The following is a 21,139-nucleotide window of genomic DNA, read 5'->3' on the forward strand; positions in this document are numbered from 1 at the left end:
GGAACTGTGAGTCAATTAAATCTCTTTTGTTTATAAATTACCCAGTCTCAGGTAGTATCTTTATAGGAGTGTGAGAATGAACTAAAACAGAATATATTGGAAATTTTAGCTTCATCCAATCTGCTTTTTAGCTAGTGATGGATAAGTCCTTGAAATCAAATGAAATATAAAATGCACAAATTCTAGTTCCAAGCACCTCAACCAATGAAAGCAAATTTAATAGTTCATGACATTCCCTTCAGATCACTCTTGTTTCCTCCTTTCATACAATCTTAGAATTTTAAAAATGGAGGAGACTTTCATGTCATCTAGACAAATTTCTATTGGATTCTTGAATTTCCTCTGATGGAGGAATGTACCATTTCTGGAATATACCCAACCTCACAGCTGATACACTTACTGGCTGTCTCAAACTGAACACATTTCAGGCCAAACTCTTGACTTCCTCTTTCTTGATTTTCTCCATCTCTGTTAACATCACTGCTATCCACCTGTTGCTCGAGTCAGAAATAATCACTCTCACCCTTTCCCCTTAATTTTTCACATCTACTCCATCACCAAGTTATGCTGAGTGTAACTCCAAACAAAGCTTCACTTCTCTGTGTGTCTACTGTCTCAGAGTGCCAAGCACCATAACCTGTAGTCTAGACTGATTCGCTAGCTTCCAACTAATTCATCTGGTTTTGCTTCTACACACTTTTCTTCTGTTTTCCTCACAGAGTATTTTTTATTTATTAACATGAATTAGATCTCTTCCTTTCTTCTCAACCTTTCATTAGATTCATATTGTGCTCAGGAAGAACTATAATCTTTGACCCTGAAAGCTATGCTATTCTTATCTCTTTGCATAGTGACCTCCGTTGATTGCACTATATTCTATTTTCATTCATACTTCAGGTTGTTGTAAGAGTTGTGATACAGTATATGTAAATCACTTAGAATAGTGCCTAGCACATAGGTATACAGTTAGACATTTTTATTAGGTTTCTCCTGCTGTTTATTTATTTCATGCTTGCTCCTCTGCTAGAATTTGAGAGCAGGAGCTGTGTCTATTTTGCTCAATAGTTCATAGCTTAATAGCTCTTAGCACACCTGGAAAATTGGATATGCATATTTCATATTTTTAATATGTTGAATGAAATCTATATTTAATGAGTTCTAGCCTATAGGAAGTTATTTTTTGCATGGAGTTGAAACTTAGCTTCTATCCAAATGTTGAGCTTCCCACACCTTTAGAACATTCAAACTAAGTTATACTGTCTTTGTAATTAAAAACAGTTATATCTATATCTGTCCTGCTATCACAACTGAATCAACATTAAATTCATCAACATCAACACCTCTTTTAAAAATATTCAATTTAAAGTACTTTAAACACTAAAAATTTATAAATGCTGGTTATTTATAAGTCATTACTGACACCTAAATATATAACTATTTTAAATTTCCTCCAAATTTCCAAAGCTGTCTATTCTAAGAAAACTCAATACATATAAAAGTACAAAACGGAAAAGAGCTAAATGAGGAGGTACTTTTAAATTTATGAAATGATATTTTATTTTTAAAGAATTTTACATTTAAATAGCATGTGACTTTAAAAAGCATATCTACTTGCTTATCAGAAAGTTGATTAGATTAGATTAGATTTAGATAGATGGCTAAAATGTCAGGATTATCTCTATAAACTAAATCAAGTACTTGTGTTTTATTAATACAATAACTGAAAGTTCTTCAATGAATCACAGGAATCTTTGCAAGAATGAGTTATTTAGATTTTGCCATGTGTCAGTGGAAAAATACACTTTCAGTTAAATTACAAATGTGGCAACCGAAAGGGCTTCATGTTTAGATATAAGGAAATAAGTGAACAATTGGAAAGCATAGTTGTTAACAAGTTTTTGCTGCAAGAAAATTGAAAATCTGCTTTTAAAAACCTGGTTCAACTGACATTGATGACCTCCACAAGTTACAAAAGAACCATAGTGATAAAAAGTTCTGGAAGAATGTGCTGCTTCTGAAAAATGTCTAAAAACTGACAGCCTCTTGTATAGATTTTTATGAAATAGTAAACAACCTCAAGTGAAAATAATGTTACATGGCAGGCATATTATCCCTCTAGGGGAAAATATAATGAAAATAAAATGTTTTAGAAGTGCATAAACATTAAGCAAGATGGCAAGATGAACAATTATTTTTGATTAGTGTGGACAGGCAATTTAATCATTTGACTCAGGGAGAAAAAAGAATACAGCTTCAAAGTTTTGTGGCAGATTCTTGCTCAAATAATGTATAGAGTACTGCTTCAGTTTTGATTATGAAGCCATTGGCCATTGGCCAAGAGGAGTTTCTTTTTAACGGAAAGAGGAGTTTTCTGTAATAAGTAGGGTTTAGAGACTCTTCCCATAATTTTGGCTTGGAGTTGTGATGAAATCAGTCCGGGGCAACCTTCCTGTCTTGTTCTACTGATAACTTTTCACCTTATATAAGAGGTCAGCGTCATAGATAAGTCCTTCTCTGGGACCTTTTACTTTCCTTTTTCTTACTGCATTTAATCATTTAAGCATGAAATTATTTCACCACATTTAGGAGGGTCTTAAGGTACAGATATAAAGTTTCATTTCTTTAACTCAGCTCGTGTACTATTTATGGCTGTTTGTATTGGCTTCAGTTTTCTCACTCCTTCATTTATATCCTATACTTCCACCAAAGCTATCTCTAAAAGAGATTTTATGTTGGCCTTTTTCATCAAAATATTCAATCTCCACTGAATTTAGCATTCCCCAACAGGATGTGCCAGTCCCTTGAAAATATTGACCCAACAGATGTTTACAGTATAAATTTAGATTCTCAGCTTTACGATGGGTTGTTATAAGGGAAAAAAGAGGCAAGGGAGTCAGAGACGAAAGTGTGGTAATAGAAGAAGAGGTCAGAGTTTTACAGCTTCTGGTTTTGAAAAGGGAAAAGGGCCACAAGCCAAGGAATGCAGACAGCCAGTGGAAGCTGGAAATGATGATGAGGAGATTCCCTCCTAACTTTCTCAAAAGGAAGACAGTCTGTTGATATTTTTGTCTCAACCCAGTGAAATGCATTTTGGATTTCTGACCTCCAGAACTGTAAGATAATCAATCTGTGTTGTTTTAAGACATCAAGATTGCAGTAATTTGTTATAACAGTAGTAGGAAACTAATACAGATTTGGCTGCCTGGAAGTGGGTTGCTGATGCAACACATACATAGACATGTGAAATGATCTTGGTACTTGGTCAATGAGCAGAGGCTAGAAGAATTTTAAGGAACATGATAGAAATGGCTTAGATTGTCTTGAGCAGACTGTCAGTGAAAACATGGCTGTTAATGACCCTGTTAAGGAGAACTCTGGAGGGTGTGAGGAGCCTGGTAGAGAATACCCAAGTCATCATGAGCAGATAGTAGGTAGAAACAAGGATGTTACAGGCAATGCTGGAGACGGTGCAAATGGAAATGAGGACCATGCTACTGGAAAGTAGAGGAGAGGGGATCCTTATTTTACAGTGGCAGAGAGCTTAGCTAAATTGTGGAAAGCAAAACTAAGAACTTGGATATTTAGCTAAGGTGACTTCCAAGCAAAGTGTTCAAAATGCAACTTAGTTTCTTTTGGTTACTTATGCAGTCATGAACCATAGAACAATGGCTTTTGTTTTTTGTTTTTTTGGTTTTGTTTTGTTTTGGTTTGGTTTGGTTTTGAGATGAAGTTTTGCTCTTGTTGCCCAGACTGGAGTGCAAAGGTGCGATCTCGGCTCACTGCAACCTCCGCCTCCTGGGTTCAAGCGATTCTCCTGCCTCAGCCTCCTGAGTAGCTGGGATTACAGGTGTCAGCCACCACGCCCGGCTAATTTTTGTATTTTTAGTAGAGACAGGGTTTTACCATATCGGCCACGGTGGTCTCCAACTCCTGACATCAAGTGATCTGCCTGCCTTGGCCACTCAAAGTGCTGGGATTACAGGTGTGAGCCATCGCGCGGGGCCAGAACAACATTTTAGTCAATAATGGACCATGTATACTACAGTGGCCCCATAAGATTATAATAGAGGTGACAAATTCCCATCACCTAGTGACGTCATAGTGGCCATAATGTCTTAGTACAATGCACTGCTCACATATTTGTGGTGATCCCAATATAAACAAACCTACTGCACTGTCAATTGTATAAAAATGTAACACTTATAATTGAGTACAGTGCCTAATACTTGATATTGATAATAAATGACTGTTACTTGTTTATATATTTACTATGCTATATGAATGGTTATTTTGGAGTATCCTCCTTCTACATATTAAAAAAAAAGGTTAAGTGTAAAATCGCCTCAGGCAGGTCCTTCAGGAGTTATTCCAGAAGAAGGCTTTGTTATCATAGGAAATGACAACTCCATGTGTGTTAATGCCTCTGAAGACCTTCCAGAGGGACAAAATTGGAGGCGGAAGACGGTGATATGGAAGATCTTGGCGCCGTGTAGGCCTAGGCTCATGTGTTTGTTTGTGTCTTCATTTTTAACAAAAAAGATTAAAAAGTTTAAAAAGTGACGTAATTAGAAAAACGTCTATGGGATAAAGATATAAAAAAAATTTTATAGAGCTATACAATGTGTTTGTGTTTCAAGCTAAGTGTTATTATGAAAGGGTCAAACAATTTTTAAAATTAAAAAGTAAAAGTAAAAAGTTACAGTAAACTAAGGTTAATTTATTATGGAAGAAAAAAATACATTCATGTAGCCTAAGTGCCCAGTGTTTATAAAGTCTATGGTAGAGTAATGTACTAGGCCTTCACATTCACTCACCACTCACTCACTGTCTCACCCAGAGCAACCTCTAATCCCACGAGCTCCATTCATAGTAAGTGCCCTGTACAGGGGTACCATTTCTTAGCTTTTATACATTATTTGTACGTATATTTTCTATGTTTAGATGTCCTAGCATTGTGTTAAAATTGCCTACAATATTCAATATAGTCACAGGCTGTACAGATTTATATGCTGGTAACAATAGGACATACCATACAGTGTAGGAATGTAGTAAACTGTACCACCTAGGTAAGTGTAAATAATGCATTCTATGATGTTCACACAATGACAAAATCACCTAAGGATGTGTTTTTCAGAATGCATCCCCACTGCCAAGTGAAAAATGATTGTGCCTGTAGTGAAGTGTGAAAGGGAGGAAATGAAAGAGATATTAGGCAAAAATAATGGATTTGGGAAATTCTCAGCCTGTCCAGATTACAAATATGCTAAAATTAGGAGAATAACTGTCAGGAAAACATGATCTGTAGGGAAAGCCAAGGGTGTGGCTGGACAACCTTTTGTTACTGCATTAAAAAGATCAAAAGATAAATGTATTAGGGGCTCTTCGAACAGATTAGTGCACTTTATGGATCTCCTTAGCCATCTCCAGAGAAACCAAAAATAGAGATCAGATTATCTAGGAAAGATCCATGGACACAACTCTTGTTTAATGGGAAACATTTTCTTGACGTACACAAGGTTCTTGAGAATTTCTTAACAACATGAAAAACTGACAGCTCTGACTGAAAGGGACAAAGACTATGAAATGAAGCATAACTGTCAGACTCACAAAATTATACAGGCAGGAAATAGACTGATAAACTATTCAGTTGAAAACATGTGCTACCATTCATAAAAAAGGAAGCATGACTCAGAGAGCCAAGTCTCATGACCAGAGGGCAGAGCCTGTAACCACAGGGAATTATTCTCAGGCTTTGAAACCCAATATTGTCTGGCCATTTGGGTTTTGAAATTGCTTGCGATTGGTGACTCATTTTTTCTTTCAATTTTCTCTCTTTTAGAATGGGAATGTCTATATACTGGTCCTCCATGCCTGTCCGACTATTGTATTTTGAGGAGCAGATAATTTGTTTTCTAATTTCACAGGCATAGATGGAGAGGAGTTTGGCCCCAGGATACATCATGTTTCACTCATACCTGCTTTACATGATTGAGGTGATGAGACTTGGGAATATTGAGTTGAAGAAATGTAAATGAGATTTTGGACTTTGAGTTGATGCTGTAATGGGTTGAGACTTTTGGGGATATTGGGATACAGTGACTGTATTTTGGATGTGGGATTGATACAAATCTTAATGCATCAAAGGGCAGACTGTGGTAGGCACAATAAAGACCCCCCAAAGATGTCTACATCATAATTTCCCGGACCTGTGACTATGTTATATTACAAAACAAGGGGGAACTAATATTGATGATGGAAATAAGGTTGCTAATCAGACGAATTTAAAATAGGCATTTGCCTTACATTATTCCTTCTCTGATGTTAAAATTATATTAGCTGGTTTCTTTTTGTTTACATTTCCCTGGTATGCTTTTGCGTATCATGTTATTTTCAACTTTTCAATCTGATAAGTTTTATTTTAAGTGGGTCTGTTGTATGCAACATAGTTTTGGTTCTTTGAAATCCAATTTAATATATTATTTTTATTATAATCTGTGAGTTAAGCCAATATTGCTTTTTTTGACAGATACGTTTTTTGACAGAAATATATATATAATTTTGAACAGATATATTTTTTATATATATATTTATTTTATACTTTGTAAAGCCTTCCCTGAGGTGTTTTATCTCTTTGCTTCTGTAGTGTGCATGTGTGTATGTAGGTACGCACATCTAGATCTTCTGATATTTAGGAAAATTTTTGTTATTATTCTAAGAAACTCCCCCTTATCTTCTCTTTCAGTTGCTACCACAAATACTTCTTAAACATAACCATGAGGAAGTGAAAGACTTTTTCACAGGAAACTACAAAAGATTGCTGAAAAAATTAAATAAGACACAAATAAATTGAAAGATATGCATGGATTGGAAAACTTAATATTCCATATTTGTGGATTAGAAGATTTAATATTACTAATATGATAAAACTAAACAAATCTGTAAGTTTCAATGCAATCTTTATCAAATTCCAACAACTGTTTTTGGAAAAATGGAAACATAGATCCTCAAATTCATATGTAATTGCAAGGGGTCCCAAATAACCAAAACAATATTGAAACAGAAAAAGAAATTTTAATTACTCACATTTTAATACTTCAAAACTTACTACAAAGCCATAGTAATCAAAACAATGTGGTACCAGCATAAGGACACATATTAACTTATAGTCAAGTGCAATAGAATTGAGAATCCAGAAATAAACCCAAGTTATTTTCAGTGAAGAAGCCAAGATCATTCCATGGGAAAAACAGTCTCAACAAATATTTCTGAGAAGACTGGATATCTGTATACAAAATGATAATGCTGGACCCTTCCCTCACATTATATACAAAAATTAATTCAGTATAACAATGACCTAAATATAAGAGATGAAACCATAAAATTTTAAAAGTAAACATAGGAGTAAATTTTTATGACTTTGGAATTTAATTCTTAGCTATGACATCAAATGCATTACCAATGAAAGAAAAAATAGATTAATTGGACTTCAAAATTTAAAACTTTTATACATGAAAAGACATTATCAAGAAAGTGAAAAGAAAACATACAGAGTGGAAGAAATATTTGCAAATTATATATCTGTTAAGGGCCTAGTATCAAGAATATATACATCTTACAACTTAACAAAATGCAATTAAAAATAGATGAAGGCCACGAATAGACATTTCTCAAAGAAAACATACAAGTGACCAACAAGCACAGGAAAGTAGTCACATCATTAGCCATTACAAAAATGGTAATCAAAATCGCAATGAGATAGTATTTCATATCCAGTAAGATGGCTAGAATTCAAAAAATGTAGATAACAATAATTAATGAATTTGTACAAAAATGAAACCCTTGTACATTGCTGGTGGGAATGTAGAATAGTGCAGCTGCTATGGAAAACAGTTTGGTAGTTCCACAGAAAGCTAAACATAGAATTACCATATGACCCAGCATTTTCATTCCTGGATACATAACCAAAAGATTTGAAAACAGAGAGTCAAAAAAATACATGTATACATATGTTTATAGAAGCACTATTTATGATAGCCAAAAGATGGAAACAACCCAAAAGCTCATCAGCAGACCAATGGATAAACAAATCATAGAATATGGATATGATGTAATACTATACATCAGTACAAAGGAATGAAGCACTGATATACACCACAAAATGGATAAATCTCTAAAACATCATGCTGAATAAAAGAAGCTGGATGCAAAAATTCACGTATTGTGTGATTACATTTGCATATGAAATATCCAGAATAGGTAAATCTATAGAGATAAAAAAGTGACTTGATTGTCAGGGAATGGGGACAGGGAGAAATAGGAAGTAACTGCTTACTGGGTATGGGGTTGTATTTTGGGGTAATGAAAGTATTTTGGAATTAGATAGAAGTGATGATTGAATAACATTTTGTATGTTCTGAATGATACTGAATTTTTCACTTTAAAATGGTTGATGTTATGTAAATTTCACCTTAAGTTTTAAAAATAATTGAATAATTTTTAAAAAAACAATGGAGAGGAGATGCTTGATGCAGGTGAATTGTAAACATCAGCCTGAGCTGACGTCTCTACAGGACTGACTTTTGCTAGTCCTCTGATAAAGCCAACCAGGTATAAATGCAAAAAACAAAAAAATTACTGCATTACTTGATTAATTATGATTGTAATATAGTCTCTTTTTATGTCTTCCTTAATTTGATTTTATATATTTTTTACAACAATATCATGAGTGATATTGGCATATATTTTCAGAAATCTTTCAGTCTTTGACTGGTTTTAGTATTGTTATAATATCCTTAACTGGAAAGTTATAATATCCTCAATTGGAGAATATTCATTTTTTAAATCTCTGGTTGAGTTTATATAGGATAACAATTATCTGTTCTATGAACACTTGTTAAACCATCTGGTAAATCTAGTATTATTTTAGTGAGTACATTTTAAACTACTGATTTCATTGTTAAATATACGATTGTTCAGATCTTATATTTCTTCTTAAGTCAGGCTTACTAATTAAGCTTTTCTAAGAAAAGGGTTAGGATTAAATTTTATTGGCTTGGAGTTAAAATTTATTGGCATCAACTTTTTCATAGTATTTTAAATAATTTTTTTTAATTATCCTGTATCTGAAGTTACATTATATTTTAATTTTATCCTAAATATTGTTTTTTGTGCCTTCTCTCTTTTTCATCCGTGACAATAATCTCAGAGGATTGAATATTTTATTATCGTTTTCTAATAACCAAGTTTTAGGTTGGTTGATCATTTTTATTACATCTTTCCTCCAATTTTATTATTTTTTGCTTTATTTTATGTTTATTCTGTGTTCTTTTCCATTTTCTTAAGTTGAAAATAAGCTGATTTATTTTCAGCTTTTCTCTTTTTTAAAAAATATAAGCATTTCTGGGAATAAATTTCCTCCTAAGAACTCTTTAAGCTACTTCCTATGAATTTCAATATCTGGTATTTTTCTTTACATTCAAATAATATGTTTTAAGTTTCATTTATGACTTCTTTAACTTCAATTTCCTTAGAAGTTTAAAGTTTTTAGTTTCCAAGTAGTTGGAGGTAAATTTGTTAGTTTTTTTTAAAAAATTCTAATTTAATTTTTGATGCTCAGAGATGTGGGCTATATATTAATTTTTAAAATATGTTGAGACTTACATTATTAACTAGATTAATTTTTAAATTTCCATGTATGCCATTGAAATATGTTCTCCTCTGTTAAGAAGGAGACCCTATATATGTTCATTAGACCAAGCATCAAGCATCTTAATTGTGTGAAAATATTCTAAATCTCTAACAAATTTTGCCAGCTTCTTCTATTAATAACAGAGTAGTAAGTTAGACTACAAAGAGAGAGATTCACATAGAGGAGAGAGATTTCTTTTTATCAATTTACTTTCTATCTTGCTATGTTACTTACTGTACAAATTTCAAATTATTTTATCTTCAGAGACACTGACTTTCTTTATTCCTAATAAAGATTTATGCCTGAAAATAAGTTGTATCTTACATTACTATAACAACCTCCGTTTTGTGTTGGTTAATATTTGTTTGGTTAATCTCTTACTATCTTTTAATTATTCAGTACATTCATATTTTAGAAAAACGTGTTACAAACAAGATATAACTATCAATGTTTTTCTTTTTAATTTAATAGAAAGTCTCTGTTTTTTTTAACCTGATGAATTTACATATAATCACTGATATATGTGAAATTAGTGCCATCAGCTTATCTTGCGCTTGCTGTTTGTCTTACCTTTCCAGTGCTCTCTCCTGCTTTCCTGCCTTCTGTTGGAGAGTTTAGATATTTGATTGATTGCTTAGGATTGGATTAGTTGGATATTTTAATCAGTATTTAATTTTGTTTTGGCCATTTTTCTGAGAATAGTATCATCTATCCATTTGTTTTATTTTATTTTTTTTTCTTTGAGATGGAGTCTCACTCTGTCACCCAGGCTGGAGTGTGCAATGGTGTGATCTCAGCTCACTGCAACCTCTGCCTCCCGGGTTTAAGTGATTCTCCTGCCTCAGCCTCCCAAGCAGCTGGGATCACAGGTGCCCGCCCCCATGCCCGGCTAATTTTTTTTTTTTTTTTTTTGTAGTTTTTAGTAGAGACAGGGTTTCATCATGTTGGCCAGGCTGGTCTCGAACTCATGACCTCAGGTGATCCACCCATCTCAGCTTCCCAAAGTGCTGGGATTAACAGGCATGAGCCACCACACCTGGCCTATCCATTTCTTTTAACTATTCCATATCACTGTGTTTTTGGAATTTCTCAAAGGATAGTGTTAGGTTTTGTATCTAGTTTTAGAATAATTGTCTTTCAAAAGTAAAGTTTAACTCATTTGTGAATCTGATGTTAGTTTAGTGCTCTAGTGTGTGTATGTATATGTATATTATTGAGAGATTATCTTAGTAGGTATATTTTCTTTTTTAAAAAACTTTAGGTTCGAGGGTAATGGGCAGGTTTGTTACATAGGTAAAATCATGTCATGGGGGTTTGTTGTACCGATTATTTCCTCACTGAGGTACTAAGCCTAGTACCCAATTGTTATTTTTTTCTGCTCCTCTCCCTTCCTTCACCCTCAAGGGGACCCCAGAGTCTGTTGTTCCCTTCTTTGTGTTCATATGTTATAATTTAGCTCTCACTTATAAGTGAGAACATTCAGTATTTGGTTTTCTGTTCCTGCATTAGTTTGCTAAGGATAATGGCCTCCACCTCCATCCATGTTCCCGTAAAAGACATGACTTCATTCTGTTTTATGGCTGTATAATATTCCATGGTATATACACATTTTCTTTATCCAATCTGTTATAGATGGGCACTTAGATTGATTCTGTCTTTGCTATTGTGAATAGTGCTGCAATGAACATTCACGTGCATGTGTCTTTATGGTAGAATGATTTATATTCCTCTAGGTATATACCCAGTAATGGGATTGCTGGGTTGAATTGCAGTTCTGTTTTTAGCTCCTTTTACTTTTAATTGACAAATACTAATCCTTTATATTTATGGAGTACAATGCGATGTTGTGATACATGCATACATTCTGGAATGATTAAATCAGACTACTTGACATATCCGTTACTACACATACTTATCACTACTTGGTGGTGAGAACATTTAAAATCTATTCTTTTAGCAATTTAAAAATACACAATACGTTATTATTAAATATAGTCACCACGCTATGATACACTGCTAGAACTTATTCTTCCTGTTGAATTGAATTTTGTACCCTTTAACTAACATATCCCCTTTCCCCATCTACCCTGCCTCCCAGAATGATAATTCAGAATTCCATTGATTTTAAAATTTTAAATTTTGACTTCTGATGGCATTTCATTTGGATCCTAGGGATTTTCAATAATGTTAGAAGAGTTTTTATAATAATATCTAGACTTATGGTTCTTATATGGGCTGTGTAAATTCAGACATCACTCATGTGCATGGTGACTTTCCTTTATTACCTTTTCTACCACAGTCCTTGGACTGACTTCAAGCCTCCTCAGGCAACACTTCCAGTTCCATTCTATTGGATTTTGTAAGACTTCAAATATCCCAGTTTTCTGTTTGGGTCTCAGCTTCAGCTGTCTGACTTCTACGGTTCATGAAGCCATCTTTCACATCACCAGACGGGTGTTAGAATCGATTTCCAGTCTCCAGGGCCTTACAGGCTATTGTTGATAAGCATTCCCTGATACATATCATTTGGCTTTGATTCCTCTCACCATTGCTAGCACCTGGGAATTACTTTTTATTTCTTGATTATATTTCATTTTTTATATATACTTCTGTATTCAGGAAAATATCTGCATTAACTTAGTTGACTACATTGTGAAACGTGTAAACAATTTTTTTTTTTTTTTTTGAGATGGAGTCTCGCTGTGTCGCTCAGGCTGGAGTGCAGTGGCACGATCTCGGCTCACTGCAACCTCTGCCTCCCAGGTTCAAGCAATTTTCCTGCCTCAGCCTCCCCAGTAGATGGGACTACAGGAGCGTGCCACCATGACCGGCTAATTTTATGTATTTTTAGTAGAGATGGGGTTTCACTGTGTTAGCCAGGATGCTCTCAATCTCCTGATGTCGTGATCTGCCTGCCTCGGTCTCCCTAAGTGCTGGTATTACAGGCATGAGCCACCATGCCCAGCCAAAAAGTCTAAACAATTTTTTTTAAATATTCTACTTTTAATGCAAAACATCAGGGGATACTTTGGATACTTAGGGTGAATTAGCAATTCATAGAACTATTGACCCCAAACTGAAGAGGACATTTTTGTTTTTCTTCAAATGGCAGGATCTAGAAATTAGGGATTAGAATCACTTGCACTGGGTCTGTTAGGAAGGATTTGCTAATGAGTTACTAAACCATTGGATTCACGTTTGAAAAAAAATTGCTGTGCTTTGACCTTTTGTTCAAACAAGAAAAATATATCAGTTTTTAAAAAGAACTAAAAGAGATTCTGACAACCTGGTTGGCATCTCAGAATACAAGGGAGCAGCCCTGGAAAATTAACCCTCTATATGTGCACTGCTGACTGTTCTGCTACCATGGTCTTTAGGTGCTCATTTCTTAGTCTCTCTTTCCCTTTCACTCTGTGTTCTTTTCTTCCTTTCTTCCGCAAATTACTGAAAACACACAGTTACATTCTCTGTGGTGCTGAAGAATTATTCTTGTTGCCTGAGGCCCCTGAGCTGGGAGTTTCATTTTAGCCATTGCAATGACACCTCAACCCAAGAAACTGCCCAGCCAGGCATGATTGCCAAGAATAACTCAATATCCTCACAATTTAGTCATAACTCATTCATTCTCTACATTCATTTTATAAACCCCTGACTTATTATTATTCATGATACCTACCCTCCCTGACTCCATATATACTTTTGTGCCCTTTTCACATATGACTTTAAATTGGCTGAAGGTCAGACAATCTACGGTCCTTATTAAAGACCACTTTTTTTTCCTCTTTTTTACAGAAATTGTGCATAGCTCTTGCTTCCAGTCGCCTGTCTGAAGCAGAGCCCTACTCTGAACTCCAGGGCTGCTTTAGAATGAGAGATCACTAAAAAATAGGTGGTAATAGAAATTTTAGTAAAGAGGCTGAGCCTATTGGATGAGTTCACTTTGGGACCTAGTGAAGCCAAAGTCTAAAACTTCAAATTCCACTCAAACCTTGCAGAATTTCAACTGCAAAACTGGGTCCGTTCTAACAGAATCCTAGTGAAGTCCTGTAGCCAACAGTTTGCAATAACACAAGATGATTTTGGGGCCATATGGAAAACTCTCAGAACAAAATGTTAAGACTTTTCTGGAGGGGAATTTGCATATCTTTGTGAGGTGTTTGAACAGTGAGGTGTTTCTGAGCTCATGATGACATAGAAATATGGTCTACTGAGTAAGATGTGAGGAAGAGCGCTGTGGCTTACTCTAAGCCCCGATGGGCTCATATATTTCTCTAGTTTTGCTCTCAGAAGTGACTCATTAATCTAGGTTATCAAAATGGGACCATCTTCTCATAGAAAATGTCATCTTCACTTCCTAACAAAGACTTTACAAAAGCTATGAAAACACATCAAAAATTTAAGGTATCAAATATACAGCAGATAGCTGAAAAACAACAGTGTCTACTCAAATATCCTCCCTTCTGATTAATGTAAACCTGCTTAGCCTAGAGTTTCATGGCAATGGGTAATGTTCAGTCATAGCTGCTTGTTCCTGTCTTAGGACCTTTGCACAAGCTGCCCAAAGACTTCCATCCCTCTGATCTTCACCTGGCTGGAGCCTTCATGTAGCTCAGATCTTAGTGTTAAGTGTTTTCTCTTCAAAGTTGCTTCTCAAAGCACTTGATACTTTTCCTGGCCACCCAATCAAAAATATATTCATCTTCATTCCTATTACATGACTCTTTAAAAATTCCTCTATCTAACCTACATCACCATGTGATAACTTATTATAATTGTAACTTTAATATCACTTTCTCCTTCCATCCACATGGGGATTTACATGCCTGGTAATTTTTTATTGGATGCTAAACACTGAGAATTTTACCTTGTTGAGTACCAAGTATTTTGCATTAAAAAAATGTTCTGGAACTAGTTCTGGGAGGAAGTTAAATTATTTTGATCCTCTTATATTTTGCTTTTATGGTTTGTTAGGCAGGCCCAGAGTGGTATTTAGTCAAAAGCCAATTTTTCTTCACTATTGAGGCAAGACCCTTCCTAATACATTATCCAATTCTCCTTGGAATATAAAGTTTTTCACTCTAGCTGTTAGAAACAGTTACTATTCCCAACAATACATGGACTCCAGGTGCTACTCCTTCAAGTCATATTGGTTGATTATTTCCTCAGCATCAGGTAATTTCATTAAATAAATGGCTAATATTCATCAGAATACTTACGGGAGATGTACTGCAGACCATTCTCTTTTCCATAGCATCTCTTCTCCAGCATTTGCCCTGTAAACCCTGGCCACCCTAGCTTTGCTAGACTTCCAGCTCCTTTTTCTCAACTCTGCAAATCCACTGGGCTGTACCTGAGTTCCCCACAACCTCAACCTGGTTATGCCATGATTTGAAAACATCCAAGCAGTAAGCTAAAAAAAAGCAGTGTTCACCTCATTTCTTGCTCAATAAATTAATAAATTTATTCATTTGATAAATGTCAAATGAATATGACACATGCTATATTTCTTCAACCTTTGTGAATATGGTTAACATTGTAAATAAAAGAATTTCATATTTGTTTACATATGTTTTAAAAATATCATTTGATTATGGTTTTCATCTTTTCCCTATTATATTGTAATCTCTGGGATATTTTAAAGAATTATAATTTTATTATCAGGTACACACAATTACTTGAACTCATAACACAAATAAAATTGCTTTAGTACCTAGACTGTAATTATTTTAATTGAATGAAAATAGGTTTTTCTAAAATGTTTTTGCACATTTAAAAAATACTATTGTATTTCTATTTTTTACTGTCAGTTTGCTAATTAAATTAGTTTAACTGATATAATGCAAAAGTAACATTCATACAGCCCCTGTCAAATTGTAATTGGTGGAAGCAGAAATAGTATTTTCCTGTTGTTAATATTAGAATGTATAAGATAGAAGAAATCTTCTAATTATTCAGGGTTGAAATGTGAAATTTTATAGGTTGATTGGAAAATAGCCTCATGAAGAATTGCTGTATAAAAATATTGAGGGGGAATAGGAAATAAGAATTCTTGTATGTTAGTGAGAAATACTTAAGACATACAGCTTTCTGTTAAACAGTTCACAATATATAGTTTTATTTCCAGACCCCAGCTAGAAAAAGAACTCATAACTGAGAAGCAGATGGAGCAGCAGAAGCTGCTAGAGGCAGTGAATGTGCTTCACAGAGAGTCCAGTGCTGTCTGAGGCTGGGTCACTACCCAGCACAGCAGGATTCACTCCAGACACCTGGCGAGTGACCAGGTACCTGCAGGTCATCTCAGGTCAAGCATAGTCTAGTTTACACCATGCCACCACCATCTAAGAAAGATCTTCTACCAGGAATCAGATATGTTGCTGGTTTGCTGTTTTAAAGTGTACTTCAGAGAAAATTCATTAAAACATCCTCACACAGAATCCCAATGCAACGAAACAGCAAAAATCCTTTAAAATTTTCTGAAAATGCATTTGACAGGTGATACAAAGATGAAACACTTTGAACGTATAAAAACAGAGGATTGCTTTAGAAATGTTTTCTAGTGACTTTTTTTCGTGATAGCATTCTCTAACACCTTACCTGTGATAGATTTAAGATCTCATACAAACCTTTAGCAATTAACTCTTTAAAACATATCCACCAAGTAATCCTACTTGAATATTTTCCTTATATCCTGGTTCTGCTTGATTTTATGACCTCTTAGATTTAACAACAACTCTAACTTCTGAAAGAGGAGGCACCTATAGTGAGGGTGAAGGTCTTTAACTAGTGGTTAAGGAGACTTAGAATTCCAGACCACTAAACCATGTGACTTAAAATTTCTACATATTCACAAAGTTTTCGTCCTATAAAGTGCCCTTCAATGCTGGTGAGCTCAAGGGCAGGAAGTCACACTTTTCTCTCCTTCTAGAATTGACACAAAGCATTTGCCTTTACAAACTAAGCTGTATGTGCTTTTAAATTGCACATAAACATCACAGCAAGTTCATTTCATACACATTTTTATGATGGTGACTTTCTTGTATAGACTGTAAACAAAACAAATTTCACATATTATTAAACCTTAGGGAGAAAAACACTTCAACCCTAACCTTTATGTCAAAAGCAGTTATTTTTTTCAAGTTATGTCATTTCGATTTTTAAATATTTACCCTTAGACAGAATTTCTTCAAAGTCTAACTGGTCTTATTTTTATCCTCCTTTGTGTCATGAACTATAGCTCAAATCTTCAAATTGTTGTAGATGTAGTTAAGATGTAAATATAAATACATTTAAATGTAAATAAACTGGTTTGAGCCTTTCCCAGCAGACCGAACATATGAAAAAAAAAATGAATGAGTCAGTCTTTTTAAAATCAATTTGACTGGCCATCATATTCAGCGATGGTAAGCAGAGGACTCACTAGAACAACAGGCAGGTCATTTACCATGAGGGAGGAGAGCAGAATGACCTGATTGAGTAATAGGCTTACAACACTTTGAGGACTTCCCATGGTCTTCAGGCTAACAGTGTCTAGGTTGGGATTTATGTGCCCACCCCCATCGCACACCATACTTCTTTCTATTCTCTAGCTATACTAACTCTTTCTAAGTTCCTTGAATGTGCCAAGCTTTTTCTTGTATGTTAATCTGCCAGGAACCTTCTATTCCAAACCCTCCCCTTCTCCTCACCTGACTAAGGCTGACTCTTCTTTTGGGTCTCAGCTCAGCCATCACCTTCTTAAAGAAGCCATCTCTAATTACCTCTATCCCCCACTACCTCACACACACAGGCATGTGTGCACACACACAAGCAGGCACACGTGTCATATCTACACACAAGATTAAGTTAAACCCCCAAGCTATCGCTCCCCATGATACTGGTCGCTTTTTTTTTTTTTTTTTTTTTTTTTTTGAGACAGGTTCTTGCTCTGTTACCTAGGCTGGAGTGCAGTGGCAAGATCATGACTCACTGCAGCCTCAGCTTCCTGGGCTCACAGGATCCTCCCATCTCAGCCTCCCAAATAGATGGGACCACAGGTGTGGACCAACACATCCAGATAATTTTTTTTTTTTGTAGAGGTGGGGTTTTTCCATGTTGCCTAGGCTGGTCTCAAATTCCTGAGCTCCAGCAATCTACCTGCCTTGGCCTTCCAAAATCCTAGGATTAAAGGCACTTCTTTTTCTTTAGCCTCATAGAGTTTGTAATTCTTTTTTAGTATCTGTTTTCCCCACAAGGCTGTAGCACCGTGGGGGCAGAGGATAGTGAGTCTTATTCTCATTTGAATTCATAGCAGAACATCTGGCACAGAGTGACTGCTAGGAACACACAGAAGTAAGGAAGAAAAGAAAAAAGAAAAAAGAAAGAAGGAAGAAGGAAAGAAGGAAGGAAGGAAGGAAGGAAGGAAGGAAGGAAGGAAGGAAGGAAGGAAGGAAGGAAGGGGTCTATACAAAATTGTAGAGTCTCTATCCTACGGGATTTGGAAGCATATGAAAAATACATTCTCTGGTGTGGCTGGCTAGACTCTACTGTACCTCAAAGTCCCTTTAGTTCTGGGTCAGGTTAAGTCAGCTTTACCTTCAGCAACCCCTGATCTGTCGAAAATGCAGCTCATGTGTGGTTCAGTGGGAAGATTCTAGAGAAGAACTGCACTGCTTAGCTCAGCTAAGTGAAGAGTACATTTATCTCAGTTGATCTCAGGTAACCAAGGGTGAGATATGGTCACTAATGTTTGCCCAGTCCCTTCTCTGTGAGAAACAAGCAATAAAATGCTTTCTTTGGCAGAGACTGCATCTTTATATTCCACAAACTTCAGGGCATCACTCTGTGCAGAGAAGAATAAATCCAACCCCTGACCAAGACAGCCTTAATATTCTCTTCAGCTTGACTAAACTTTAGACAGGTTTCTTCCTGAGTATAGGCCCCTGACGTCCCTTTTCTAAGAGCATTTACTTTGGAAAACCTAAAACTAAATTATTTCTCTGCCTTGTTGAGATGTACATTGTCTAGTTTCTTGCTAATTTCAGAAACCAGGGAAGTTTTACTGAATGACAAGGACCTGACGGCCATCCCTTTAAATGTAATCATCAAGAATAGTGGTAAATCCCTCCCTTCCAGTTTCTGTGGGACGGTGGGAGTCTAATGTGACAAGTAGCAAACACAGATGCCTAAGCACATGGGCCAACCTCGTGCCAGTGGCCCTCCAGTACTTTTCCACTAGCTCACCTGGGACTAAAAACCTTCCCATCTTTTATTTTAGCAGAGTTGGGTTCAGTGTCTCTCATATATTGTAATAGTCTTGAACAGAGTCCTCTTTGCGTGTTTAGCTTTGTCTGGTGCAATTTGTCTTTGATACCCTCATAGGCCTGGCTCATATGTGCACCTGAATTAAACTGGGGCTACATTACTTCTGGTAGATAGGAATGTTCTAGAAGGTGATCACATTTCAAAAATTCTATCTCACTGAATAAAATGTCAGTGTGCTGCCATTTAGTGAGAAGGAGAATTCTTTTTATGATTTGAGATGAGATTTTTTTTCTTTAATGCTGCTATTTTGAAGTAACATTAAAAAAATGAAAATATCTGGCTACTTCTATGGGAAGCAGATTTGAATGATGTCCCAGGAGGAAAAACTGTGGTTGGCATGTTTCAGAACTATATCAATTTTCTACTCTATGTAAGGTAGCACATGTAATGATCTTCGTTGCAATGCTGAAACCTTGTTGAGCTCTTATTTTGAAGATCAGCCTCTGAGGTGCCTAGATTTTATCTTCTTCTGGTTTGGAGAGTGGCTGATAGGCTTTGTGGCTGAACGTCTTCCCTCTCAGTAAAAGTGAATAGCACAGAATCTGATGACTAGTGAATACTCATCGAACTTTAATAGTAAGTGTTGCTGTCATCATCTCATCATCACTTTCACAATTGTGAAAAACAAAGAAACAAACAGGATATTATGCTTTCCAAACTTTCTACTCTACCAAAAAAAAAATAGTTGATGGGTAGTAATGGTGGCTTAAAATAGACTGTAGCCTTTTCTGGATTGCTTCATTCATATATAACTCTGAGCTCTATTTGTGAGATGTTTGTCTTTCTCTCTCCCTACCCCAATCCCTGCATTTTTTAGTGATGGATGGGCAGACAGAGATGAAGTCATTGAAGGTTATGAGGTGGAAGCCAACGGGGGAATCACGATAAAGCTGCAGTCTCCAGAGGTCAGGTCATTTGATGATTATTTCCTGAAACTGAGGCTGGACACTAACACGAGGAATCCCTGGTTCCCTGAGTTCTGGCAACATCGGTTCCAGTGCCGCCTTCCAGGACACCTTCTGGAAAATCCCAACTTTAAACGAATCTGCACAGGTAACTCATGTTCACAAAATAACAACTCAGAGGTTTGGTCATCTCTTCTAGATTTATTGCAGCTTGTTGAATGAGAATAGAAGGTGCCAGGGCTGGAGATCCAAAGACAAAATTGCCATCTGTGTTTATAAAATGCTAGAATAAGGAGGAAGTGTGTATTACCCCAGGGATTCATGACAATCTGGAAAGACAACTTTGGTCTCTGTTGGAGCAAGTGATACAAGATAACAGAAGTAAAGGAAAAGCAAACTGAGGAGTCAGGTATCTAGTATTTAAGACAAAGGGAAGAGATTTTATTACAAACATGTTTAGGAGACCTTAGCCATAGACATAAGTCAGCAATACTGGTTAGATCCTCTTTTTTCTTTGTGGCTTGTTTAGATACAGGAGTCAGGAGAAGATGAGGTAATGTGACCCTAAGCCACACCACCAACAAAGGTGTTTGTGGGCATAGGGGCCAAGAAACTGCACTCTGACCTTTCAGTCACAACAATGGTTCACAGCTGGACAGATGAGCACCATGCACTACTCACTGATGCCATGTCAGGAAACAGCAGCACATTGTTCCAAGTTCTTCAGGGGCACGGTGAAATCCACAGGATGTCCTCCTTGCAACCCCTAGTACTACCATAGCCCAGATTCTGAAAACTGTAACTTTTATGAGTATTATTATTACTGCATAGGGACATTGCTGTCCCCTGTCCTTTTCAATATTTTCTATTCTGCCAAGATAAATCATCTATGTCCTTTCATAATGCCATTCAAAGCCAGTTGTTCTTACAGGGTCGATAGCGTAGAATAATGGAGCACTCATGATAATGGGTGATGGAATCTATCCGTGACCTAACTTGTATTGTAGAACAGTGGTGTGACATGTATATCCTGTATGTAGGCTACGAGATATTATTTATAAAGGTATAGAATCATATTACACCCATGTATAAAACACTGCATATAGCAAAAAAAGGGGGATAGAGAAGCGTATAATTCATGACTCTTGACCTAGAGAGGCTTGCCGTCTCTTTGGGCAGATCAAAACAGATCACATACATGAAACAGACAAATAACAATAGAGGACAACGAGTTTTTACAGGGGAT

At 35.9% G+C, this 21,139-nt stretch overlaps 1 protein-coding gene across 5 annotated transcripts in view; it reads left to right on the top strand.

The window, feature by feature from the left end:
- GRM1 (glutamate metabotropic receptor 1) overlaps positions 1-21,139 on the top strand; it is a 411,814-nt gene that overhangs the window by 259,714 nt on the left and 130,961 nt on the right. For all 5 annotated transcript variants that reach the window (XM_055266615.2, XM_055266610.2, XM_055266601.2 and 2 more), the window contains exon 3: positions 19,806-20,041. In XM_055266615.2, the coding sequence (XP_055122590.1) occupies positions 19,806-20,041 (236 nt within the window). The remainder of the gene's footprint in view (positions 1-19,805; positions 20,042-21,139) is intronic.

The sequence above is a fragment of the Symphalangus syndactylus genome, chromosome 2, assembly GCF_028878055.3.
Source record: "Symphalangus syndactylus isolate Jambi chromosome 2, NHGRI_mSymSyn1-v2.1_pri, whole genome shotgun sequence".
NCBI lineage: Eukaryota > Metazoa > Chordata > Mammalia > Primates > Hylobatidae > Symphalangus > Symphalangus syndactylus.